The sequence below is a fragment of the Molossus molossus genome, unplaced genomic scaffold, assembly GCF_014108415.1.
Source record: "Molossus molossus isolate mMolMol1 unplaced genomic scaffold, mMolMol1.p scaffold_m16_p_3, whole genome shotgun sequence".
Lineage (NCBI taxonomy): Eukaryota > Metazoa > Chordata > Mammalia > Chiroptera > Molossidae > Molossus > Molossus molossus.
This window is the reverse complement of record NW_023425366.1, coordinates 122,657,957-122,676,787: the sequence shown is the minus strand read 5'-3', so window position 1 is coordinate 122,676,787 and position 18,831 is coordinate 122,657,957. Positions and strand designations below refer to the sequence as shown.

Below are 18,831 nucleotides of genomic sequence, written 5' to 3'. Positions count from 1 at the left end.
GCACACCCCAGCTGTCAGCAACGCCGGGTGACAGAGCAGGCACACCCCAGCTGTCAGCAGCGCCAGGTGACAGGGCAGGCACACCCCAGCTGTCAGCAGCGCCGGGTGACAGGGCAGGCACACCCCAACTGTCAGCAATGCCCGGTGACAGGGCAGGCACACCCCAACTGTCAGCAGCGCCGGGTGACAGGGCAGGCACACCCTAGCTGTCAGCAGCGCCGGGTGACAGGGCAGGCACACCCCAACTGTCAGCAGCGCCGGGTGACAGGGCAGGCACACCCCAGCTGTCAGCAGCGCCGGGTGACAGGGCAGGCACACCCCAGCTGTCAGCAGCGCCGGGTGACAGGGCAGGCACACCCCAGCGCATCAGCTGAGGGCCAGACAGTCCCAGCCCCACTTTCCACTGGACCTCACAGTGCAGGGCACCGCGGTGGGTCTGACTGAGAGCCCCCAGCCGGGAATCTGCAGGCACAGCGGGAACACACAAACCCCAGGGACCGATGACCCCGAGTCCAGGTCCCAGCCTGCCGCCTACCAACTGCACGTCAAAGAGCTCTAGTCAGCCACGCTGGGGCGGCCAGCCCACGGACGTCCACAGACACTGCAGCCCTGGCCGGTGTGCTCAGCGGTTAGAGCGTTGGCCTGCAGGCCGAAGGGCCATGGGTTCAGTTCTGGTCAAGGGCACATACTTCGGTGGCAGGTTCGACCCCCAGCCCAGGTTGGTGTCTGTGGGAGGTAACCCATCGATGTGTTGTTGTGGCTCGACAGAGTCCAAGAATGACCACTAGAGAATTAAAGTACAAATAAGAGCCATTTATTAGCTGGCCAGCGTCTGATTCCAAACACCCCTGTGACAGAGTCTTTGGAATCAGCCCCGATAGGCTTTATTACATGCCTTTTATACCCTACAGCAAAAATTTAATGATATAAGAAAATAGGATCGCCCTGGCCAGTTTGGCTCAGTGGTTGGAACATCAGACTGCGGACCAGAGAGTCCTGGGTTTGGTTCCCACTAGACGCACGTACCAAAAAAGAAAGAAAGAAAAATAGGATCTTCTTGACATAATGCCCAGGGCTACAACAATGCTGTATAGAACTAGTTTGCCTTGCAGATAACAGGAACACCCAGGATCACCTATGCACAACCAGGAGCACCCAGTCTGTTATCTCAGGTATTTCAAGGTACATTGGGTCACACTTAGCCCCGAGCTGCACAAACACAATGCAAGCCTAATTCCTTGAGATTGTGGGAGAGGTGGAGTCTCTGACTCAAGACCTCCAGGCTCTGTGGACTCTGTCAGACACGTAGCCGGCTCCCAACAATTTCTTGGTTCAGGGAGTATTGCAAAATTCTTTACAAAACAGGTTCAGCTAGAGGGCACACAGTGACTTTCCCAGCCATCAATTATGGAGCTATAAACAAGTCAGCACAATAATTTACCAATCATCAATTATGGGGTTATGAACATGTCAGCACAGTGCCTCTCTCATATCGATGTTTCTCTCTCTCTTTCTCTCTCTCTCCCTCCCTCCCTCCCTCCCTTCCACTCTATTTAAACAGCAGTGGGAAAGTATCCTCAGGTGAGGATTAAACAAAAGAACAAACAAGCAGAAACAGACCGCCAGGGGGCTCCTCTCCACTGGAGGGCGCCGACTGTACCAGCACAGCGCTCACTCGGTTACAGTCGGCCTTGGCTCAGTCTCACAGCCGTGACCTGGGGCACAGTGGTGGTGGTGGTGACTCTGTGGTTGGGGTGCAGGCTGAGGGGGTGCAAACAGACCCACACTAAGGAGGATGTAAACAGCTCGCCGGTGTGTCTGTCGCTCGGAAGCGTGAGCAGGGCCCAGCCCACTCACCGCCCTGGGCCCAGCATCGTCTCTCTGGGCTTCTGCTCCGAGCCTCCCGGTTCCCAGGCGGGGTGTCTCCTCTGGGGCAGAAGGCTGTGCCTCATCCCTGTGGGTCCCTGGGCCCTGAGTCCAGGGTGTCTGATACTTCGCAGCCTTTTCATTTTCCCCCAGAGCATCCTTCTCCAGGGGCCGCGGGTCAGCCTGCCTGTGGGGCGGAGGAAGCGTGTGCAGGGTCTGGGGGGAGCTTTGGTTACATGTTAAAATAACATCCTCCCCCGTCGGGATCAATGGGTGGAGTCGCAGTGACAGACACTCAGGCCCAGGGGTGAGGAGGATGACGTTCGGAATAACAGTGACAAGTGCCCAGCGGGCGTTTCTTCCCTCAGTCCTACAGCCAGCCTCAGGGACGGGTGCTTCATTGTGCCCACTTATCAGATGAGAAAATCAAGACTCCAGATGAGAGGGACATGTCCAGACTCAACAGCTCACAGAGGAGAGGAAGTGACGGGGTGTGCACGCAGAGCCGGGGCGCCGCCCCGCTGCCCGCAGCTCCGTTCACCCCAGGCACCCAGCACCCCTTCAAGGCATTTATGTAAATGCTTGGCCGACTTCCCACATCACCACGTAAAAAGAAAAAAGGTCCATCCTCAGAAAGCACATAACATTTTCTGCAGGAAATTACAGCTCAAATGAAGAGAAATTGTCCCCTGGTGACATTTGCAGTTGTTCCTTTTCTTTTCACACAAAGCTCAGCACTGTGGGGACCCCCAGCTGCCGCCCCAGCAGAGTGGTGGTGGTGTCCTCGCTGTCATTCCTACCACCTCTCTGGCCACTGCCACACGGAACGTCTGAATCAGAGGTTCAGGGCAGGTGGGCTGCGCTCGGCGGGCACTCGGCGCTGACCCCTCTCCCTGCTCGGCCCCAGGTCTCGGCTGTGCCCAAAGCACACCCTTGTCCTCCGTTTCCTGCCAGGAAGAACGGGGGGCCCGGGGAGTGATGGGGGGTCACTGGCCCTTGCTGTGACCGTGGTCAAGCATTAGTGCTCACTGGATGGCTACCAAGACCCTGCAGGTGTGTTATTTTCACGGGCGAATCTGGTGGTGAGGGCCGTGTCCGTGGAGGACACCAGCTCCTCCAGCCGGCAACGCGGAGCCGTGGGAGGCAGCCCGTGAGTGGGTGGGCTTCGGCAACCCGAGGCCACCTCCGCCCTGAAGCCGCACCTGGTCCCACCCCGGCCGCGCGCCCATCGCCTGGTCCCACCCTGGCCGCATGCACGAGCCCATCACCTGGTCATTTAAAACTCCCTAGGAACTTCAGAGGGTCTCCAGGTTGAGAAGCACTGGCTGGACTGGAGGTTGACACTGTCCCCCGCAAGCCGGTCCAGCCACCGCCCGCTGTAAATGAACCTAACGTTGGTTTGCTGATGGTCCGCGGCTGCCGGGGGCTGAAGGCAGGTGGGTGGTTGTGACAGACGGCCGGCCGTATGGCCCACAGAGCTCACAGATTTACCATCCAGACCTTTGCAGAAAAGTGTGCCAACTCCTGACCGGACAGTTACTGTGCCCTCGTCAGCCTTCTTAACCTCCCCCAGCTTTGCCTCGGCGCGTCCGGCCGAGACTGTCGTGTGTGCAGCAGGCTCCAGCTTCTCGAGGGCGCGGACCTCTCTGAGCCCTGCGCTGTGGCCCGAGGAGCACGAGGCTGGTGTTCTTTGTTAACTACTGAACTTTGGGGTGTCTCGGCAGCCAAGTCTGGGTGAGCAGGGGGAGGAGGGCCGTGCTAGGGCCGGTTTGCTCCCGGGCCCCTGTGCCCAGGCGGGGACGCGTGACTGGAGGTGCCAGCAGGGAGCCTGGAGGAACGGGTCTCTGCATGAGAAGCCGGGACTGGGAGCCGGGAGGGGCAAGGAGCGGGTTCCAGGTTAAGGCTGTGAGACCCGGCGGTGTGGCCGGGCTGGTACCACCAAATCACAGGCCCGGGTGACTCAGAGATGGGCTCGGTCACCTGGTCCAGCAGCTGGAACCCGCTGCAGCTTCGTGACCGGTGACACTCCGCCTCGCGCTCCTCTGTGGATGGGGCCCCAGCACCTCGCTGGACACTCCGTGGAGGAGCGACAAACCGGAGAAACACCCAAGCGCGTATCGACAGGGTATTGAATACTATTTCCTCACAAACAGCTATCAGGAAAAAGATGGACGAGATGTATGTGTTCTGATAGGGAAGGTGTTGGAGACGTATGGCTAAATTAAAAAGAGCAGGTTACAAAAAAGTGTGTTTCACCGAGGCTGTTCGTGTCAGTAACCATTCTGAACACAAAGCCAACGGTGGAGGTCCTACCGCGGGGACGGCCGTCGGGGGGAAGGGCTCTTTATGAAGTTGGCATTTTTAAAACAAACCTGTGCTATCAGGGAAAGAAAAAGATGTTTCCAGCAAAAGACAGAAAAGGCAACACCTTCCCTGACGTTGGTCCTTTCCACAGCATCTGCGCTGGGCCCCAGAGACAGGTCAGGGAGGGCCAGGCCTGGGCCCCTGGAGAGCGTGGTCCCCTGGAGAGCGTGGTCCCCTGGAGAGCGTGGGCAGTCCTCGGTGGTCTCCGGCTTGTCATTTTCTAACTCGAGTACACGCTCCCCGGGGACAGTTCTGTCCTCCACACGGCAGCTGGACGCAGTCGTCAGAGCAGGGCCTCCGGGAATTCCTGCGGAGGGAGGGAGGGAGTGACCTCGGGGACCGATCACCCGTGCCCCAGGCGGCTCCCCTCTCCGAGCATCCCTGGCATCGCTCGCTGGCCACGCACCCCCTGCCCAGTGTCCTCCAGCCTGGGGGGCTGTGCGGCCCGAGTGAGGAGTGATGGGAAGGGTCGGCAAACAGGTAGGACATCTGCCTGGAGAGGCCGAGGCGTCCCGGCCGGCAGCCGAGAGGGCGGCCGTGGGAAGCAGGGCAGGGGCGTGGAGGGCGGAGGGCGCTGGAGAGTTTGGGGAGCACTGAACTGAGCTGAGGGGGAGAGGCTTTGAGACAGTGTAAGGCAGGTGAATGGCAAAAGGGAAGGGGAGGATATGTCAGCCAGAGGCGGAGTTGGGGGTGCTTTCGGAGGTGGGGGTGCTGTCGTGCTCTTAGGAGATACAGTGATTTTCATGGGCTCCTCGGGGGACCAGATTGTTTCTCTAGGGGTGGTGCGCATTTGGGGTGGGCCTGGGGACTCTGATTCATGTGGGTTCTAATAGGTGAGTGCAGTGTGGGCTTAGGGCCCTGCCCACTCTCCCCGTCATTGGTGGGGTGGGGGCGGGGATGAGGGTTTCCGTCTGGAGCCAAATCCCAGAGTCTGCTGCCACCCCCACCGGGACCTCCAGCCCCTGCTCGGCTAGCCCACCTCACACCTGGGGCCTTGGTCTGAGATGCGGGGGGGGGGGGGGGGGGGGGCGGGCCAGAGCCGCGCCCACGGCTGGTGGGAACAAGCGCTGTGGCAGGGGCAGCCGCCGGCTCGGTTTGTGTGTAGGGACGGCTCTAGGAAGTGTTTGGGTTTAATTAAGCAAAGTGACACAGCTAAAACAAGTCCATCGCCCCAAATCAGAAAACGGGGGTAAGTTGGAAAAGGAGGCCCCAGCTTTACCCCCTCTGGTCTCATTATCCAGGGTTAATCCATGAGGCTTCTGGTACATATTCGGCCAAATAACTTTCCTGCGTCCTTTTATTTTAGCATTACAAGCTTTTTATTATTGGTTTTTTAAAAAAAATTTTCAGTGTTAAAATGTCGTATTTTTATTGTTGAAAGTATTGCAGATATCCTCCCTTTTCCCCATTGACCCCTCGTCCCCGCGCCCGCGGGCTCCTGTCTTCCCGGCCGGATGTCCGTGCCCACCGGTTGTCCACACGTGCACACAGTTCTTGCATACCTTTTCAAACAAGTCGAACTGGACACCTTCTTTTGTAACTTGCTGTTTGCACATAACTAAGCATCTTTTTGTAAGAGCACGTGGCTTTGCATCCAGGTTCTGCCTCTGATTTATTAGCTGTGTACCCCATATCGATCACCTCGCCCTCAGTGCCTCAGTTTCTTCATCAGGAAATGGGGGGCAGCGACGCCCCTCCTGGGGGGAGGTCTCTGGGCCGTGGTGCAAAGCTGCTTTGCAAACAGAAGGAGGGGCTGCACCCCTTCAGGGCCTGGGTGTCTGCCAGCTCAGCTGCTCTTTCTGACACAGGCTTTGGCTTCTCTTCTCTCCAGGATCGAGAAGGGGGACGGGAACGAGGAGGAAGACTTCCACTTGGATTGCCGCCACGAGAGATACCCAGCCCGTAAGTGGCCTTAGCTGCGGGAGCCTGTGCGCCGTCTGGGCCGTCGGCGGAGAAAACCCTGGAGATGGGCCAGGCGGCCCCTTCCCCGAACCCCTGCATTCTCCCCCAAACACGCGACAGACGGGGAAACCGAGGCGGGTGTCAGCGGGGCGAGTCCCCTGCCTGCAGCAGCCGCAGCCTCCCGGTGGGGCTGCTGTGCTGACGGACAGGCGGGGGACCGCAGCTGGAGCCCAGGCCTGGGCGGCCGCGGCCTGCAGGGGGCACAGCAGCCGTGGGGGGCGAGCCGAGTCAGGGGGCTACGGATTCGTCTGAGCTGCGGGTGCTCCGGGGAGCTTCACGTGCCTCACTGCGGGGGACACCGTGGGCAGAATCTAGGGGGCCCGTTAGGAACGGAAAGGTCTGGGCCAGAAAGCAAAGGGGCGGGAAAGAGAGAGAAGGCTCCGGACAGGAAAGGGAAGAGCCTGAGAGATTGAAGTTAAACCGGCAGGACCCTGGCTGAGCCTGCCCAGCGCCCACCGGGAGCCCCTGCCCGCCCCACCCCACCCACAGGGCTTTTCGTGCTTGGTCCCGTATTCGTGCCCACCCCGACCCCTACGGAAATCACAACCCACATTTTGCAGATGAGGAAGTTAAGGCTCAGAGAGGTGGAGTAACTTGCCTAAGGTCACACAGCTCCAAGTCAGTGGCAGAGCAGTAAGAGCAGACTGTCAGTGCCCTGCCCCCCACATCTCAGCTCCTTTAGGGAGCTCTAGGGACTTCCAGCTGCCAGCACCCGCTCCTCTGCGCCCGCCCGGGGCTCCTCGGCCCAGGGAGGAGCACACTGGGTTGTTTGCACAGTCCCTGCAGGGTCAGACTCCCGTGCCCCAGGCTTCCCGGCATTTCCATTGTCTCCACCAGCTCCTGGGCCTCCTAAGATCTGCCCTACTCTCGAACGCCTCCCTCAGGGTCTCTTCTGGGAGGCCCGACTCAGTGGAGACAGCAAGTCAGGTCTGCCTGACTCCAAACCCCGGGATCCTCGTAGCCGAGACTGGGCTCCGCCTGGGGGGCGAGGGTGGGGTGGGTGAGGATCATGGGGGGCAGCTTGGGGAGGAGGAGGGCTGTCTTCTCTGAGGAAAGAGGCTGCTGTAGGAGGCACTGGCCCAGAGAGAGGACCTGCACGAGGACTCTTCTGTGGACACTGGGCTCACACCTGGGTTTCATGACAGGTGTCTGTGCTAGGGCGGAGGGCTTCCTGGGGGAAGGGGTCATGGAGGCAGCTGGGGAGCACCAGCCTCAGAGGTAACAGAGGGGAACAAACATCTACCAGAGGGCCCAGGAAGCATGTAGTAGGGACGAAGGCCGAGAGGCCGGCCCCTTGCAGAGTGCCTCTGGCCCTGCAGTGGGCAGGACACCCTGGCTGGAAGAGCTGAGGGGCTTGCTTTGGGGCAGCTGTGGAGCTGGGAGGAGGAAGGGCCAAAGGGGAGCCGGTCTGGCCCTAACAGTAAGCCCTGGAGTAAGGAGGGAGAGCCAGGGCGGGCCTCAGAGCCCTCCCCCAGCCTCGTCCTGCAGCCCGGACTGGTCCCGCGCCATCCCCTGAGCCCAAACGGCAGCGGTGTGTTTGCTGGGTCGACAGCCTGCACGGAATTCCATCTTGCATTCTTTCCACAAACACGCGCCGAGTCTGCTCTGCGCCGGCCCCATGCTGGGTGCTGGACGGTCCCGAGCAGGGGCGGAGCGAGGCCTGGCGGGGTGGCAGACTGAGGCAGAGACCCGAGTAGGCCGCGAGCTCAGAACCGAGCTGGGCCATCTCCGTGCGAGGCGGGAACCTGTGATGACAGAGAGGCGTGGGGAGCTGGGGCCTGGGGTGAGCAGGAGTCGGCCAATACAGAGCCTTCGGGGCAGGGGCCTGTGGTGCGGGGCACAGTCCCCACAGGAACAGCCAGGACTGGAAGCCCGGGGGGGGGGGGGGGGGGGGGGGATGGGCTGGAGGGAGCTGGGAGCCCTGATAAGAGGGGCCTGTGCAGTGGGGAGCCCGGGCGCCCTGAGCAGGGAAGAGACTGTCCAATTTGTTATCTGTATCTGCATCTGTGTCTGTATCCACACACCTAGGTCCACACAGGGTGGGCACACGTAGACCCACTCCTGCGTATGCGTTGATGTATTTATCTGTACCCCTGTCCGTATCCGTCCCTCCCTCCATCTGCAACAGGGATGGGCTGGAGGGGAGCTGGACAAGGTGCCCTCGTTCCCAGGAGAGACGATGGGGTGACATGAGATAAAAGCAGGTGGTCTCTTGGCCGGAAGAACTGTCAGTGTCTTAGGTTCCCCCAGAATCAGGTCCTGAGATAAGGACCCAACAGCAGGTAGCTGCGTGGATGCCCTCTGAAAACCCGGGTCAGAGCAGGCGATGGGGACTGAGCAGGGAAAGGCAGGTGGTGGCGAAAGGCTCACTGTCCCGCCGGTTAGCACGCTCCCTCGGGGACCTGCGCAGCCGGAGCAGAGCACTCGCGTCTGAGTCGCCCCAGATGCGGCCCTGTCCTCAGCCATCGCCGGGGGGCTGCGGGGGCGGGTGGGGAGCCCGGTGCAGTTGGAGGACAGTCTGCCTGGGTGCTGTGGGGACAACGGTGCTTTGTCCCCATCGCGCCGCGGGGCGGGCAGGCTGGGCACTGAGATAGTTGAAACCGGGGGCCCCCTGGGATCCTCGGGGAGAATGGGTGGCGTGTGGAGAGCGTGAGGCAAGGAGGGCCTAGCTCCGGGGCTGAGCGAGGCCGGGAAGGCGGGGAGGGTGCAGAAAGCTGTCAGCTGCCCCCGAGCTTCTCGGGAAGAAGGAACCTCGGGCCCACAGCACCTTCACCTCTGCCAGGGCCCGGAGGCGCTGGGGACTCCCGCTTCCAGAGGGCGAAGGAAAAGGCCCGCCTGCTGTCAGAGCGAGGGAGGGGTCCGGAAGGGGCCCTAAGGGGGCTGCTTCTGTGGCCGCATGAAAGTCCTTTGGCCATCACTTAGTCAACACATCTTTCCTGAAGATCTTCCCTGGGTGGGGCCCCCTGCTCCCAAGCCACCACCGTCCTCGTGGCCAGAGCTACGCGGGGGTCAGTGCAGGCGCCTCCTTGGGCAGGAAGAGGGTGGGGTGCTGGAGAGGGAGGGCTGGGCAGGGCACTCGCGGGGGAAGGGGGGCTCCAACCTGCTGGAAGTCTACAGCTGTGGTGCTGCTACTGGGCCTCGGCAGTGACAACAACCAACAAGAGTTCAGTCCCACCAGGTCTGAGGGTGGCGTTGGGCCGTGCGTGTGTTCTGAGAACTCCACATGTGTCCACTCACGTAATCCTAACTACCGCCCCGTTTCACAGGCGGGGCGTGGGCCAGGGCGGTCATGGCTGTGCCAGAGTGGCTGGGCTGGGATTAGCGGCCCGTCTGGCTCCAGAGGCCGAACCCTGAGCCGCTGCGTCCGTCCGTCAGAGGGTCCGCGTGCCGGGCACACCCCACCTGCCAGGCCCGCGCAGCGCGGAGGGCACAGGGCCCGGCGCACGGGACTTGGTCCGCAGAGCTCAGGCCGGAAGGCGGCCCGACCAGCCGGTCCCGGGAAACGATGCGGCTCCTGAATGCAGCCTCTGAGCTGCTGGTTTGGGCCAAGAAAATATTTTGGAAATGCCTGGACAAGTTTTGCAACATTTCTGCACCGAGCAGCTGCTCAGATTTGGTGGTGGGCTGACTTGGGCACAAGGGACTGGGGAGAGGAACGGCAGGGAGCCCATGTCATTAAATACTCAGTGTGAGCAGGTCTCTGCTGAGCACCTCACCCGGCTCCCGTGGTGGCCGCGGCCCCGAGCAGGGCGGCTGTTCCGTGCCTGCGGGAAAACCGGGGAGCTGAAAGGCAAAGGAGCTTTCCTCGATCTTTGGTCCACTGGGGTGCAGCTCAGCCTGGCGGGCAGTTCTTTCCTCTTACCCTGGGAGTGAGGGTGTTCCTGCTCTGCCCCCCGAGCCCCGACATCACTCTTCTCTCTCCCCCCTGGTTCTGCTGCGGCTACCCTGGTCTTTCTCCTCGAACCCACAAAACATGGCCTTCGGGGCGCTGCTGCCCTGCCGGTCTCTCCCTCGAGCCCTCGGCATGGCTGGCTTTGTCTCCTCTGTAAGTCTCAGCCGGGAGACTCTTCCTCGGGGAGCTTCCCCAGCCGCCCTCTGACACCTCGTTTGCGTTCGTCACAGTGTCTGGCTCTTTTTATTTATTTTTTAATCCTCACTCCAGGATATTTTTCTATTTATCTTCAGATAGAATTGGGGGGAGGTTAGAGGGAAGAAGAGAGAGAGAAACATCGATGTGAGAGAGACACATCGATTGGTTGCCTCCCACCCAACCCCGACCAGGGCCCGGGACTGAACTACAACCGAGGTACGCGCCCTTGACCAGAACCGAACCTGCGACTCTCTGGTCCGTGGGCCGACGCTCCAACCGCTGAGCCAAACCGGCCAGGGCTGGGACTGTCTTTTATATGTGCACAGGCACCTGTCTCTCGTGTTCACTTTTGTGTCCTGACAGCCGAGGACAGTGCACGGCACACGGGAGGGGCTGTCTCTCCTCTGAACCCCCACTCTCCCCCACCTGAGCAGCCACTTCCACATACACGGGGACATGTATTTTGGGTTTTTTTGGGGAGGGGGGACTACTGTGATATGAATTCTGCCACATTTTCTTTTTTTTCCCTGAGGAAAGCGTTTGCTTTTGAAACCTGCCTTGGGGCTTTGCAGAGCCACCAGTTAGCTCTGAAGCACGTCAGAAGTGACATTTGATGGAGAGACTGCTGCCGTATGGTGCAGGTGTCTGCCCCTTCCTTTCGGGGGCCACTGTGGTTTGCTACGGATTGCAGTTGTCAAGTTCAATGCCCAACACCGGCTTCTGATTCTGCCAGGTGTGTCTGAGAGGCAGAGCTGGGCACAGAGGTGGCTTCTGGGAGCTCCGTCTAGACAGGTCTCTGCCGCTGCCGCCGCCGCCCTCAAAATAGCAGAGGGAGTTGCAACGAAGACTTTCCTGGACCCGGAACAACTTGGCCCTCCCTTCCTCCCTTCCTCCCTTCCTCCCTTTCTTCCTCCCTTCCTCCCTTCCTCCCTTCCTTCCTTCCCCGCAGGCTGACGCTCAACCACTGAGCCAAACTGGCCAGGGAAAACTTGGCATTTTTATTAGATCAAAATCAAACCCAATGTAGTCCTGTGCAAGTCCGCTCCTCTGCGAAAACGGACACACACTGCTTCCGAAACCAGCATCGATGCCCACTCGCTGGGCACACGGACGGGCTTGCAGCCTGGAGAGGCCTGGCGCGGGGGCTGAGAGATCCAATGTCAGCATCGAACCCCTGGGGTGGGGCTCCTTCAAATGCAGGAAGCCAGGCCCATTCCTGAATTTTGGACTCAGGAGAGCTGGGCGGAGCCCGGGACCCCACATTTCTAACGAGTTCCCCGTGATGCTGCTTCTGCTGCCCCGGAGCCCGCACCCTGGACAGCACCTGGCCCAGGGCCAGCCCTGTCCCTCCGAGGCTGCCGCCAGGAGCGAGTGTTCTTTGTCCCCCGCTTGGCTCTTCAGTGGCTTCTGGATGGAAACTACGGCCAATTCCCCGCCAACCCATCTCCTTAAGGCACAGACTTGAGCCCTGGCCGGTTTGGCTCAGCGGGTAGAGCGTCGGCCCACGGACCAGAGAGTCCTGGGTTCGGTTCCGCTAAGGGCACGCACCTCGGTTGCAGTTTGTCCCCGGCCCTGGTTGGTTGTGTGGGTGGCAGCCAGTTGATGTGTCCCTTTCACGTCGATGTTTCTCTCTCTTCCTCCCTCTCTCCCTCCCGCTCTATCTGAAGATAAAAGAAAAAGAAAAAAAAAGACACAGACTTGATCACGTGTTCCTCACCCGTCCCGGCCCCACAGCCTCCCAGGCGGCCCCGGTGGGTGTCAGGAGGGACCTTTCTCACCACCCATCCCGCTGCGTGTTCTTCCCGTCACTCACCACCCTGGGTCCTTGCGAACTCTCCCCCGGGACGGAAGCGTCGGGGGCAGGGACTTGGCTGCCTCGCTGACGGGCAGTCCCAGGGCCAGCACTGCGCCGCCTGTTCCCCCGGAGCTGCGTGAGCCCAGTCCTCACGCAGCGTTGGCTCCGAGCGGCATCCCCACGTTCCAGGCGGTGATCCTGGGTTCCCAGAGACAAGGCCATCTGTCCTGGGTCACGGTCCGGGCGAGTCCACCCTGCCGCTCTGCCTTGTCCTCCTTCTGCCCATTTTGGCTTGAGCCAAGGCTCCTCCAGTCACTCCTGATCCCAAGGAACACTTGGGGGCAGCTCTTAAAATACACTTCTGCCCTGGCCGGTCTGGCTCAGCGGTTAGAGCGTCGGCCTGCGGTCCCGAGAGACCCGGGTTCGGTTCCCGCTAAGGGCACGTACCTCGGTTGCAGTTTGTCCCCGGCCCTGGTGCGGGTGGCAGCCACTCGATGTGTCTCTTTCACGTCGATGTTTCTCTCTCTCTCTCCCTCCCACTCTATCTGTGCGAAAAATAGAAAAATGTCCTCAGGTGAAGATAAAAAAATATATATATATACAGACTTCCCCGGAGATTTCCATGGTCAGTTTGGGGCAAGCCAGGAACTGTATCCAGCGAGTCCGATGATGAGGCAGAGTTTCCAGAGACAGAATGAACCCCAGCCCGGGAAGCCTGCCTGCACCCTCCACCCTGCCCACCCTCAGCCTGCTTCCCAGACTGCCTTGCGCCCCCCAACCACCCACGGCGCTGGGCTCCACACCTGCTGCGAACCCCTTCACCTGCCAAGAACCTATCCACACCCCGTTCCTTCCGCCTGAGGTGACCTGCTCCTTTCCCTCCACGTGGAGAAAGAACAAACCTCATCGGCGGAAGCGTGAGCTTCACACACAGGTGCTTTCAAAGAATCTGATGGCCCAGCCTTTGAGGTGAGGCTGCCTGAGTTCAAGTCCCAGCAGGGAGACCTTTGACATATGACGTCACCTGTTTGGGCCTCCGTGTTCTCATTTATAAAATGGGCATAGGAATGGCACCTAACATATTTCTGAGGATTCCAGGAGCTGGCGACGCCCAGTGAGCGGCTCCGGCACGTGACACAGTGAGAGCCGCACGGCGTGCTTGTTCGTATCATCTCCTCGTGTGTGTGTCTGTCTGTCCCACTAGACCGTGGACGCCCAGGGCAGATCTGTGTCCCCTTGTGTCTGTAGACCCAGCAGCCAGTATGGAGCAGGTGCTCAGCACGTGTCCCATAGGGAATGAAAGAAACAGTCGCCCTGGGGACAGGTGGCAGGTTAAGTGGACTCAGCCTGATTAAGTGTGAAAACAGACAAGGAGAATGTTTTAGTCCAGAAACTTGGGGGCCCAGAAGATGGACTCCAGTGAAGAGAATGATGGGGCCCCCACTGGATCTCCTGAGACAATCTGCCCCTGAGGTAGACCCGAAAACCCAGCCTATCCCTCCAGATGGATCCCACACAGACCCGCTCTTCCTCCCCAATCCTCCATAATTCTTCTATTCAGCGTGTCCGCCTGTCAGCCCTGGGGTTGTGCCAGGTGCTGGAACGCAGTGAGGACTGAGAGCTGAGCTCGTCTGCGTCCTCGTGCTGCCCAGAGGGGAAACCGAGGACACAGTAAACGGATCTTACCAGATAGGACGGAGTCCCTGCGCCCCTCAGGGTGCAGACTTACAGAGCAGGGTGAACTCGGAGAGGCAGTCCAGGCTGCCCCCTGCCAAGGCTGTGACGTTTTAGGCAACGGAAGAGGGATGATGGTGTCGCTAGCTGAAGGGTCTTCGAAGCCAGACATGGTGATGCTCACCTCGATTCATCCCCCACCCCCAACACTGCATCTCTTCTTAGATGCCAGGGTTCACGGCTGGGCAACCAAACTGTAGGCTCTGGATGGGCCGCGGGTCCCAGAGAGCCTTCAGCACCGCGGACAGCGCAGGGGGGGGTCTCCAGAGCTCTCTTAAAGGATGGCTCTCCGTGCCAGGCCGCTGTGGGGCCAGGACCAGCCGCTTGCCCACCCGAAGCCTGCCCACCCCCACTAATCCCTCTGCCACCCTCAGAGCACCTTGGACTAGTGACCTCCCTACAAGCCCCATTCTCCACCTGCACTTTGTGGTGGCTTCTGGGTGAAGGGCCCTCCCAATGGGATGGATCCGTTTTAGGTGTGATTTTATTCCATTCAACAGAGCTAAGAGCTGACCCCATGGATCTTGATGCCTTGGACAGAGTTCAAGACAGTTGGTTTCCCACGGAAGGATTGGGAAGTGAAGACTGGAAGAGAGTATGTTAAATATGTTCACATTTTGATATTTGGATGAACAAGGGAAGAAAAATCACACCTGAGAACTTCCTGCGTGCTGAGTACTCTGCTGAGCCTGGGAGGGTTCGAGGAAATTTAAAACATAGTACTTGCTTTCAACCCTCTAGTGGGACCGTGGACCAGTCTCTTCCCGCCTGTGGGCCTTGGCTTCCTCATCTGTGAAGAGAGGTGGTTGAACCCAACACCTCACAGTGCTGACATTCTATTTTCACGTTTACCTGAAAGTGGATAATGAGAGGTTTCTATGCGGGGGGCCTACTGAGTCCTTTCTAATCACATTCATTTGCAGGCTCAGAGAGGTGAAGTTACTTGCCAAAAGTCACACAGCTTGTAAGTGGTAGAGCCTGGATGTGAACCTTTGACTGTCAGACTCCAAGTACAGTTGTTTTCTTCCCGTAAAGGAAGAGAGGCTGAGCAAAAGCCTCTCTCAGGGACCAGACTCAGCCAGGAGGGGCAGGTGAGGCCCATCCTCTGGCTCAGGAGCATGTCCTCCTCCTGCACGGTCTCCTCACTTGTTGGAAAGCCAGCCCAGGGCTGCTCCGGGCCGGGCTGGGCGCTGGGGGCCGAGCGCCCCAGGAGGAAGCTGACCGGCTCTCTGCCAGCAGGGTGTCCCCAGGGTGGCCGGGCAGTCACCCGCAACAGGGTGACAAGCACAGGGAGGGAGGGATGTGAGGGTGTTGTGGGACACAGCAGAGGGGTGGGGACGCGACAGCCAGAGGCCAGCATGGGGGCCACCCTGCCGAGAGGCCAGGACGTGCAAAGCCACAGGACAGAGCCCGGAACAAAGAGGCGGGCGGGCGGGACCAGTCCGAGGTCAGGAATGACCTCCTGGGGCGGAGTCCAGCCTGAGGGATTCTACTTCGCCCACAGATGATTTAAATTGTTTAAAAACCTTAGTTGTTATCATTTAAAAGCCAGGAGATTTCATTTTAAAATTCCAGTTCAGTTTCCCTGAACATTTCAGAAGAGCGGAGCTCACACTGCCCGGAGCTGGGGCCTGGCGCCTCGGGGCCTGCACCCGGCAGGCATGTTGAGGTAGGGTTCCTCGGTGTACAGGGTAAGTTTGGGGCTTTTGGCGGGTGACTGGCCCCTGAGTAAAGAGACTGGAAGGAGGGGAGTGAGTGGGGAGTCCTAGTGCGCCGGTGGGTGCTTCTCAGGCCTGGTGAGGACAGACCCCCACCCTCCCTGGAACTGGCTGAGCCCAAGCCCTCCTGGCAGGCTGGACAGGGGAGAAGGGCCCCCATCCTGTGACTTGGCCTCTGGATCCAGGGGACAAGGAACCTGATTTTAATTCAAGGGAGGACAGGGATCACCTTTTTCTCTGCGCCAATGAACTGTCCAAGGTTCTGCCTGTTGGCAACGATAAAAACAATCAAACCTTCTTTTGCACCAAATATTTGCTTCCAGTTTGTTTAAAAAATCTCAAACTCCTACACCTTGGAGCAAGCACTTCCGAAGAATGCAGCTGTTTCAGCGGCTGGAACAAAGAAACGTTTTCCTGAGGCCACACGACTCCAGGATGCTCGCCAAATGTTTCCCAGCCCTTTAAAAATTAGCAGAGCACCAATCAACATTAAAGAATATAAAACCCGGGTGTGTGTGGGGGGGGAGCCAGAGGGGAAAACCTTGCACCCATCGTTGGCATGACCATCTTTTTCTTTGCCTGTTGCCGTCCAGCCTTGGTTATTGGGAAGAATCTTCCAACACTGAGCTGCTCTGGGGGTGGAGGAAGAGTAATGAGCAGCCTGTCCTTGGCGGTGTGCAAGCAGGGGCTTGGCTTCAGCAGGAATTTCCACCTCCAGGGGCTCGCTGTAAAGAAATACAAGAATGCACATCTTTTAGAGCTCAGGGTGAGGTGAAAAACCAACCATGAAACATTTCTTTTCACGTGAAAGTTTGGAACCGGGAAGAAATTGATGCAACCCAGTGGACGCTTGTCTTGGCCGAGTCTCAGCTCCCTCGCTTGTGATGGTGGTGGCGGTCTCCCAGGGAGACTGGGGTCTGGGTGGGTGTGGATCTGCCCTCAGCGGATCAGCTGCTCCCCGGCCCGGCGCGCCCCTCCCTGCTCCCCGCTCTGGCCCCACCTCCATCGAGCCACTGAGCATCCTCCCTGGGTTGAGCCATCACTCTCCTGGGCTCCCCTCTAACGGGGTAAAGTTGGGGAACACACTCAGGGGGTGTGTTCCAAGATGCAGGAGACCCCCGAGGGCAGGGGAGAGGATGGCGTGGGCTTCCTGTGGGAGGGGAGACTGAGCTGGGCCTTGAGGGTTTGATTCACAGTCGGTACAAGGACATGTGGGGCCTCTAGGTCACAGTGTGGAGATGGAGACGGTTCAGCGTGTCAGGAAGATGCCAGGAGGCACTGCCTAAAGGCCAGGAGCACGCTTCTGAGAATCGAGGGAAGGGGTGAGCGCCCTGGATCAGGACGAGCCTCCCAGCCCTCCTGCTTGCCCACCAGCAAGAGCAGCGGGCAGTGGTGGGCAGTGAGGTCTCTGCTGGATACCTTGGCCCAGAGAGCAGCTCAGAGCCAACGCCCTGTCCCTGGGGCATGTGCCCTGTCCCTGGGGCCCAGGTTTGTCCCTCCCCCAGGGCCCCCAGTGAAGGCACACAGCGGGGCTCACAGCAGCCGGAGGGTGGGCAGATAGGTGCGGGGAGGCGGCTGCAGGACGCTGGCGTAGGTGGGTGGGCAGGCGGGTGGGCGGGGGAGGGATCGGTGGATAACTGAGGGTGTGGACAGGTGAGAGAACTGTGGAAATGGAAAGTGGGTGGGTGGGTGGCCTGCGTGGGTGGGTGGGTTGGTTTGGTGGGTGAAGGTGAGGGTAGGTGGGAGCAGGATTGGGGTGAGTGGAGGGCTGTCAGAGAGGTGTGTCGGGGAGTTGGGGCAGGACGGAGGGTGGGGGGGACTTGCTGAGTCAGCGGGTGGTCAGCAGGTTGGGAAGCAGAGGAGAAGGCGGTGAGAGGAGGTGTGTGTGGGAAGCGGGGCTGGGGTGCTACCGTGCTGGTGAGTTGTGGTGGGAAGAGTGAGTGGGGTGGTGGATATATTGGTGGGCTGGTAAGTGAATGGCTGTGGCCATTGGCAGGTGGATGTCCAGGTGTTGGTGGACTCCTGGTTAGATGAGTGGGCAGTGGGGCATGGGATGGCGTGGAGAGCTGGGAATGCAGGCGGGTGGAGGGCGAGCTGGGCAGTGGGACAGCGAGTAGAGCACTGCGTGGGCGGTGGCTGCGTGGGTGGTGGCTGGCTGGGCGGTGGCTGGCTGGGCGGTGGCTGGCTGGGCAGTGGCTGCGTGGGTGGTGGCTGGCTGGGCGGTGGCTGCGTGGGTGGTGGCTGGGTGGGCGGTAGCTGGGTGGGCGGAGGCTGGCTGGGCGGAGGCTGCATGGGCGGTGGCTGCATGGGTGGTGGCTGGCTGGGTGGTGGCTGGAGGGTGGTGGAAGGCCCGTCACGTGGGCACAGGTAACCGACGCGTGGTGGGTGGTGAGCCTGTGGGGCGGCGGGCAGACGGGTGTGGCGGAGGGAGAGACGGCCTGCACTGACCACCCTGTCTCTTGGCAGGACACCAGCCCCACAGGGGAGACTCCTGGCCCCGCAGCCCCGCACAGGAGGCACCGGAGCTGGGCCGCCAGTGCTGGGTCCTGGGGCACTGGGTGTGACCGAGACCCAGCCCGGCCCGCAGGCCTCAGGCCAGCGTCAGCACCAGCCCCGCCACACGACCACTGGCCTGTGTGCTCTGAACTCAGCCAGCCTGCATGGGAGCCGCCGGGCCTGCCCTGCCCACCTGGGCCTGGGTCTCAGGGCCCCCACGACGGGCCAGCGCGGCCGCAGGAATTCACGGGCTGCACGGAGCGATCTGGGACAGCAGCTTCGAACTCCGGCCACACACAGATCCCTGCTGGGCACAGCCAGGTGCCAGGAAACACATGGACAGCGACCGGAAGCCTGGGGTCCCCCGAGCCAGCTAGGACGTCCAGGAGGGGCCCAGTGGCACATAACCCTCGGGGGACAGGGCGTGGGGGCTTCCTAAAGGGGGGCAGTGGCACTGGCATTGCGGGGGTCACACAGCAGGCACACAGCAGGGGCTCAATAAACGCTTGGTGAACCTGCTTTCTCGCGGTGTGAGGCCAGCTGCTCTCTGGACTGCGGCTGCCCCTTCATGGCTCCATCCTTTTAGGTCCTCGAGGAGCCTGACGGCGAGACGGCCCCGTGTGTGCCGCAGTCGGGGTCAGGCGCAGGCGTGGGAGGGAGGGAGCCCAGGGCCAGCCTGGTCTGGGGGGGCTCAGGCTGGCACGCTGCCTTGGATTCCAGAGGGTGGGTCAGGTGGAGGTGCCAGGCAGATGGGGGGTGTGGAGTGGGCAACAGAAAGGCCCTCGCACAGGACCTAAGCCATCCTG

At 60.4% G+C, this 18,831-nt stretch overlaps 1 protein-coding gene across 3 annotated transcripts in view; it reads left to right on the top strand.

The window, feature by feature from the left end:
* Nucleotides 1-18,093, top strand: part of GSG1L (GSG1 like) — a 209,238-nt gene extending 191,145 nt beyond the window's left edge. For all 3 annotated transcript variants that reach the window (XM_036280604.1, XM_036280603.1, XM_036280602.1), the window contains 2 exons: nucleotides 6,062-6,132; nucleotides 17,996-18,093. In XM_036280604.1, coding sequence (XP_036136497.1) covers nucleotides 6,062-6,132; nucleotides 17,996-18,093 — 169 coding nt within the window. The remainder of the gene's footprint in view (nucleotides 1-6,061; nucleotides 6,133-17,995) is intronic.
* Nucleotides 18,094-18,831: the final 738 nt, after the last annotated feature.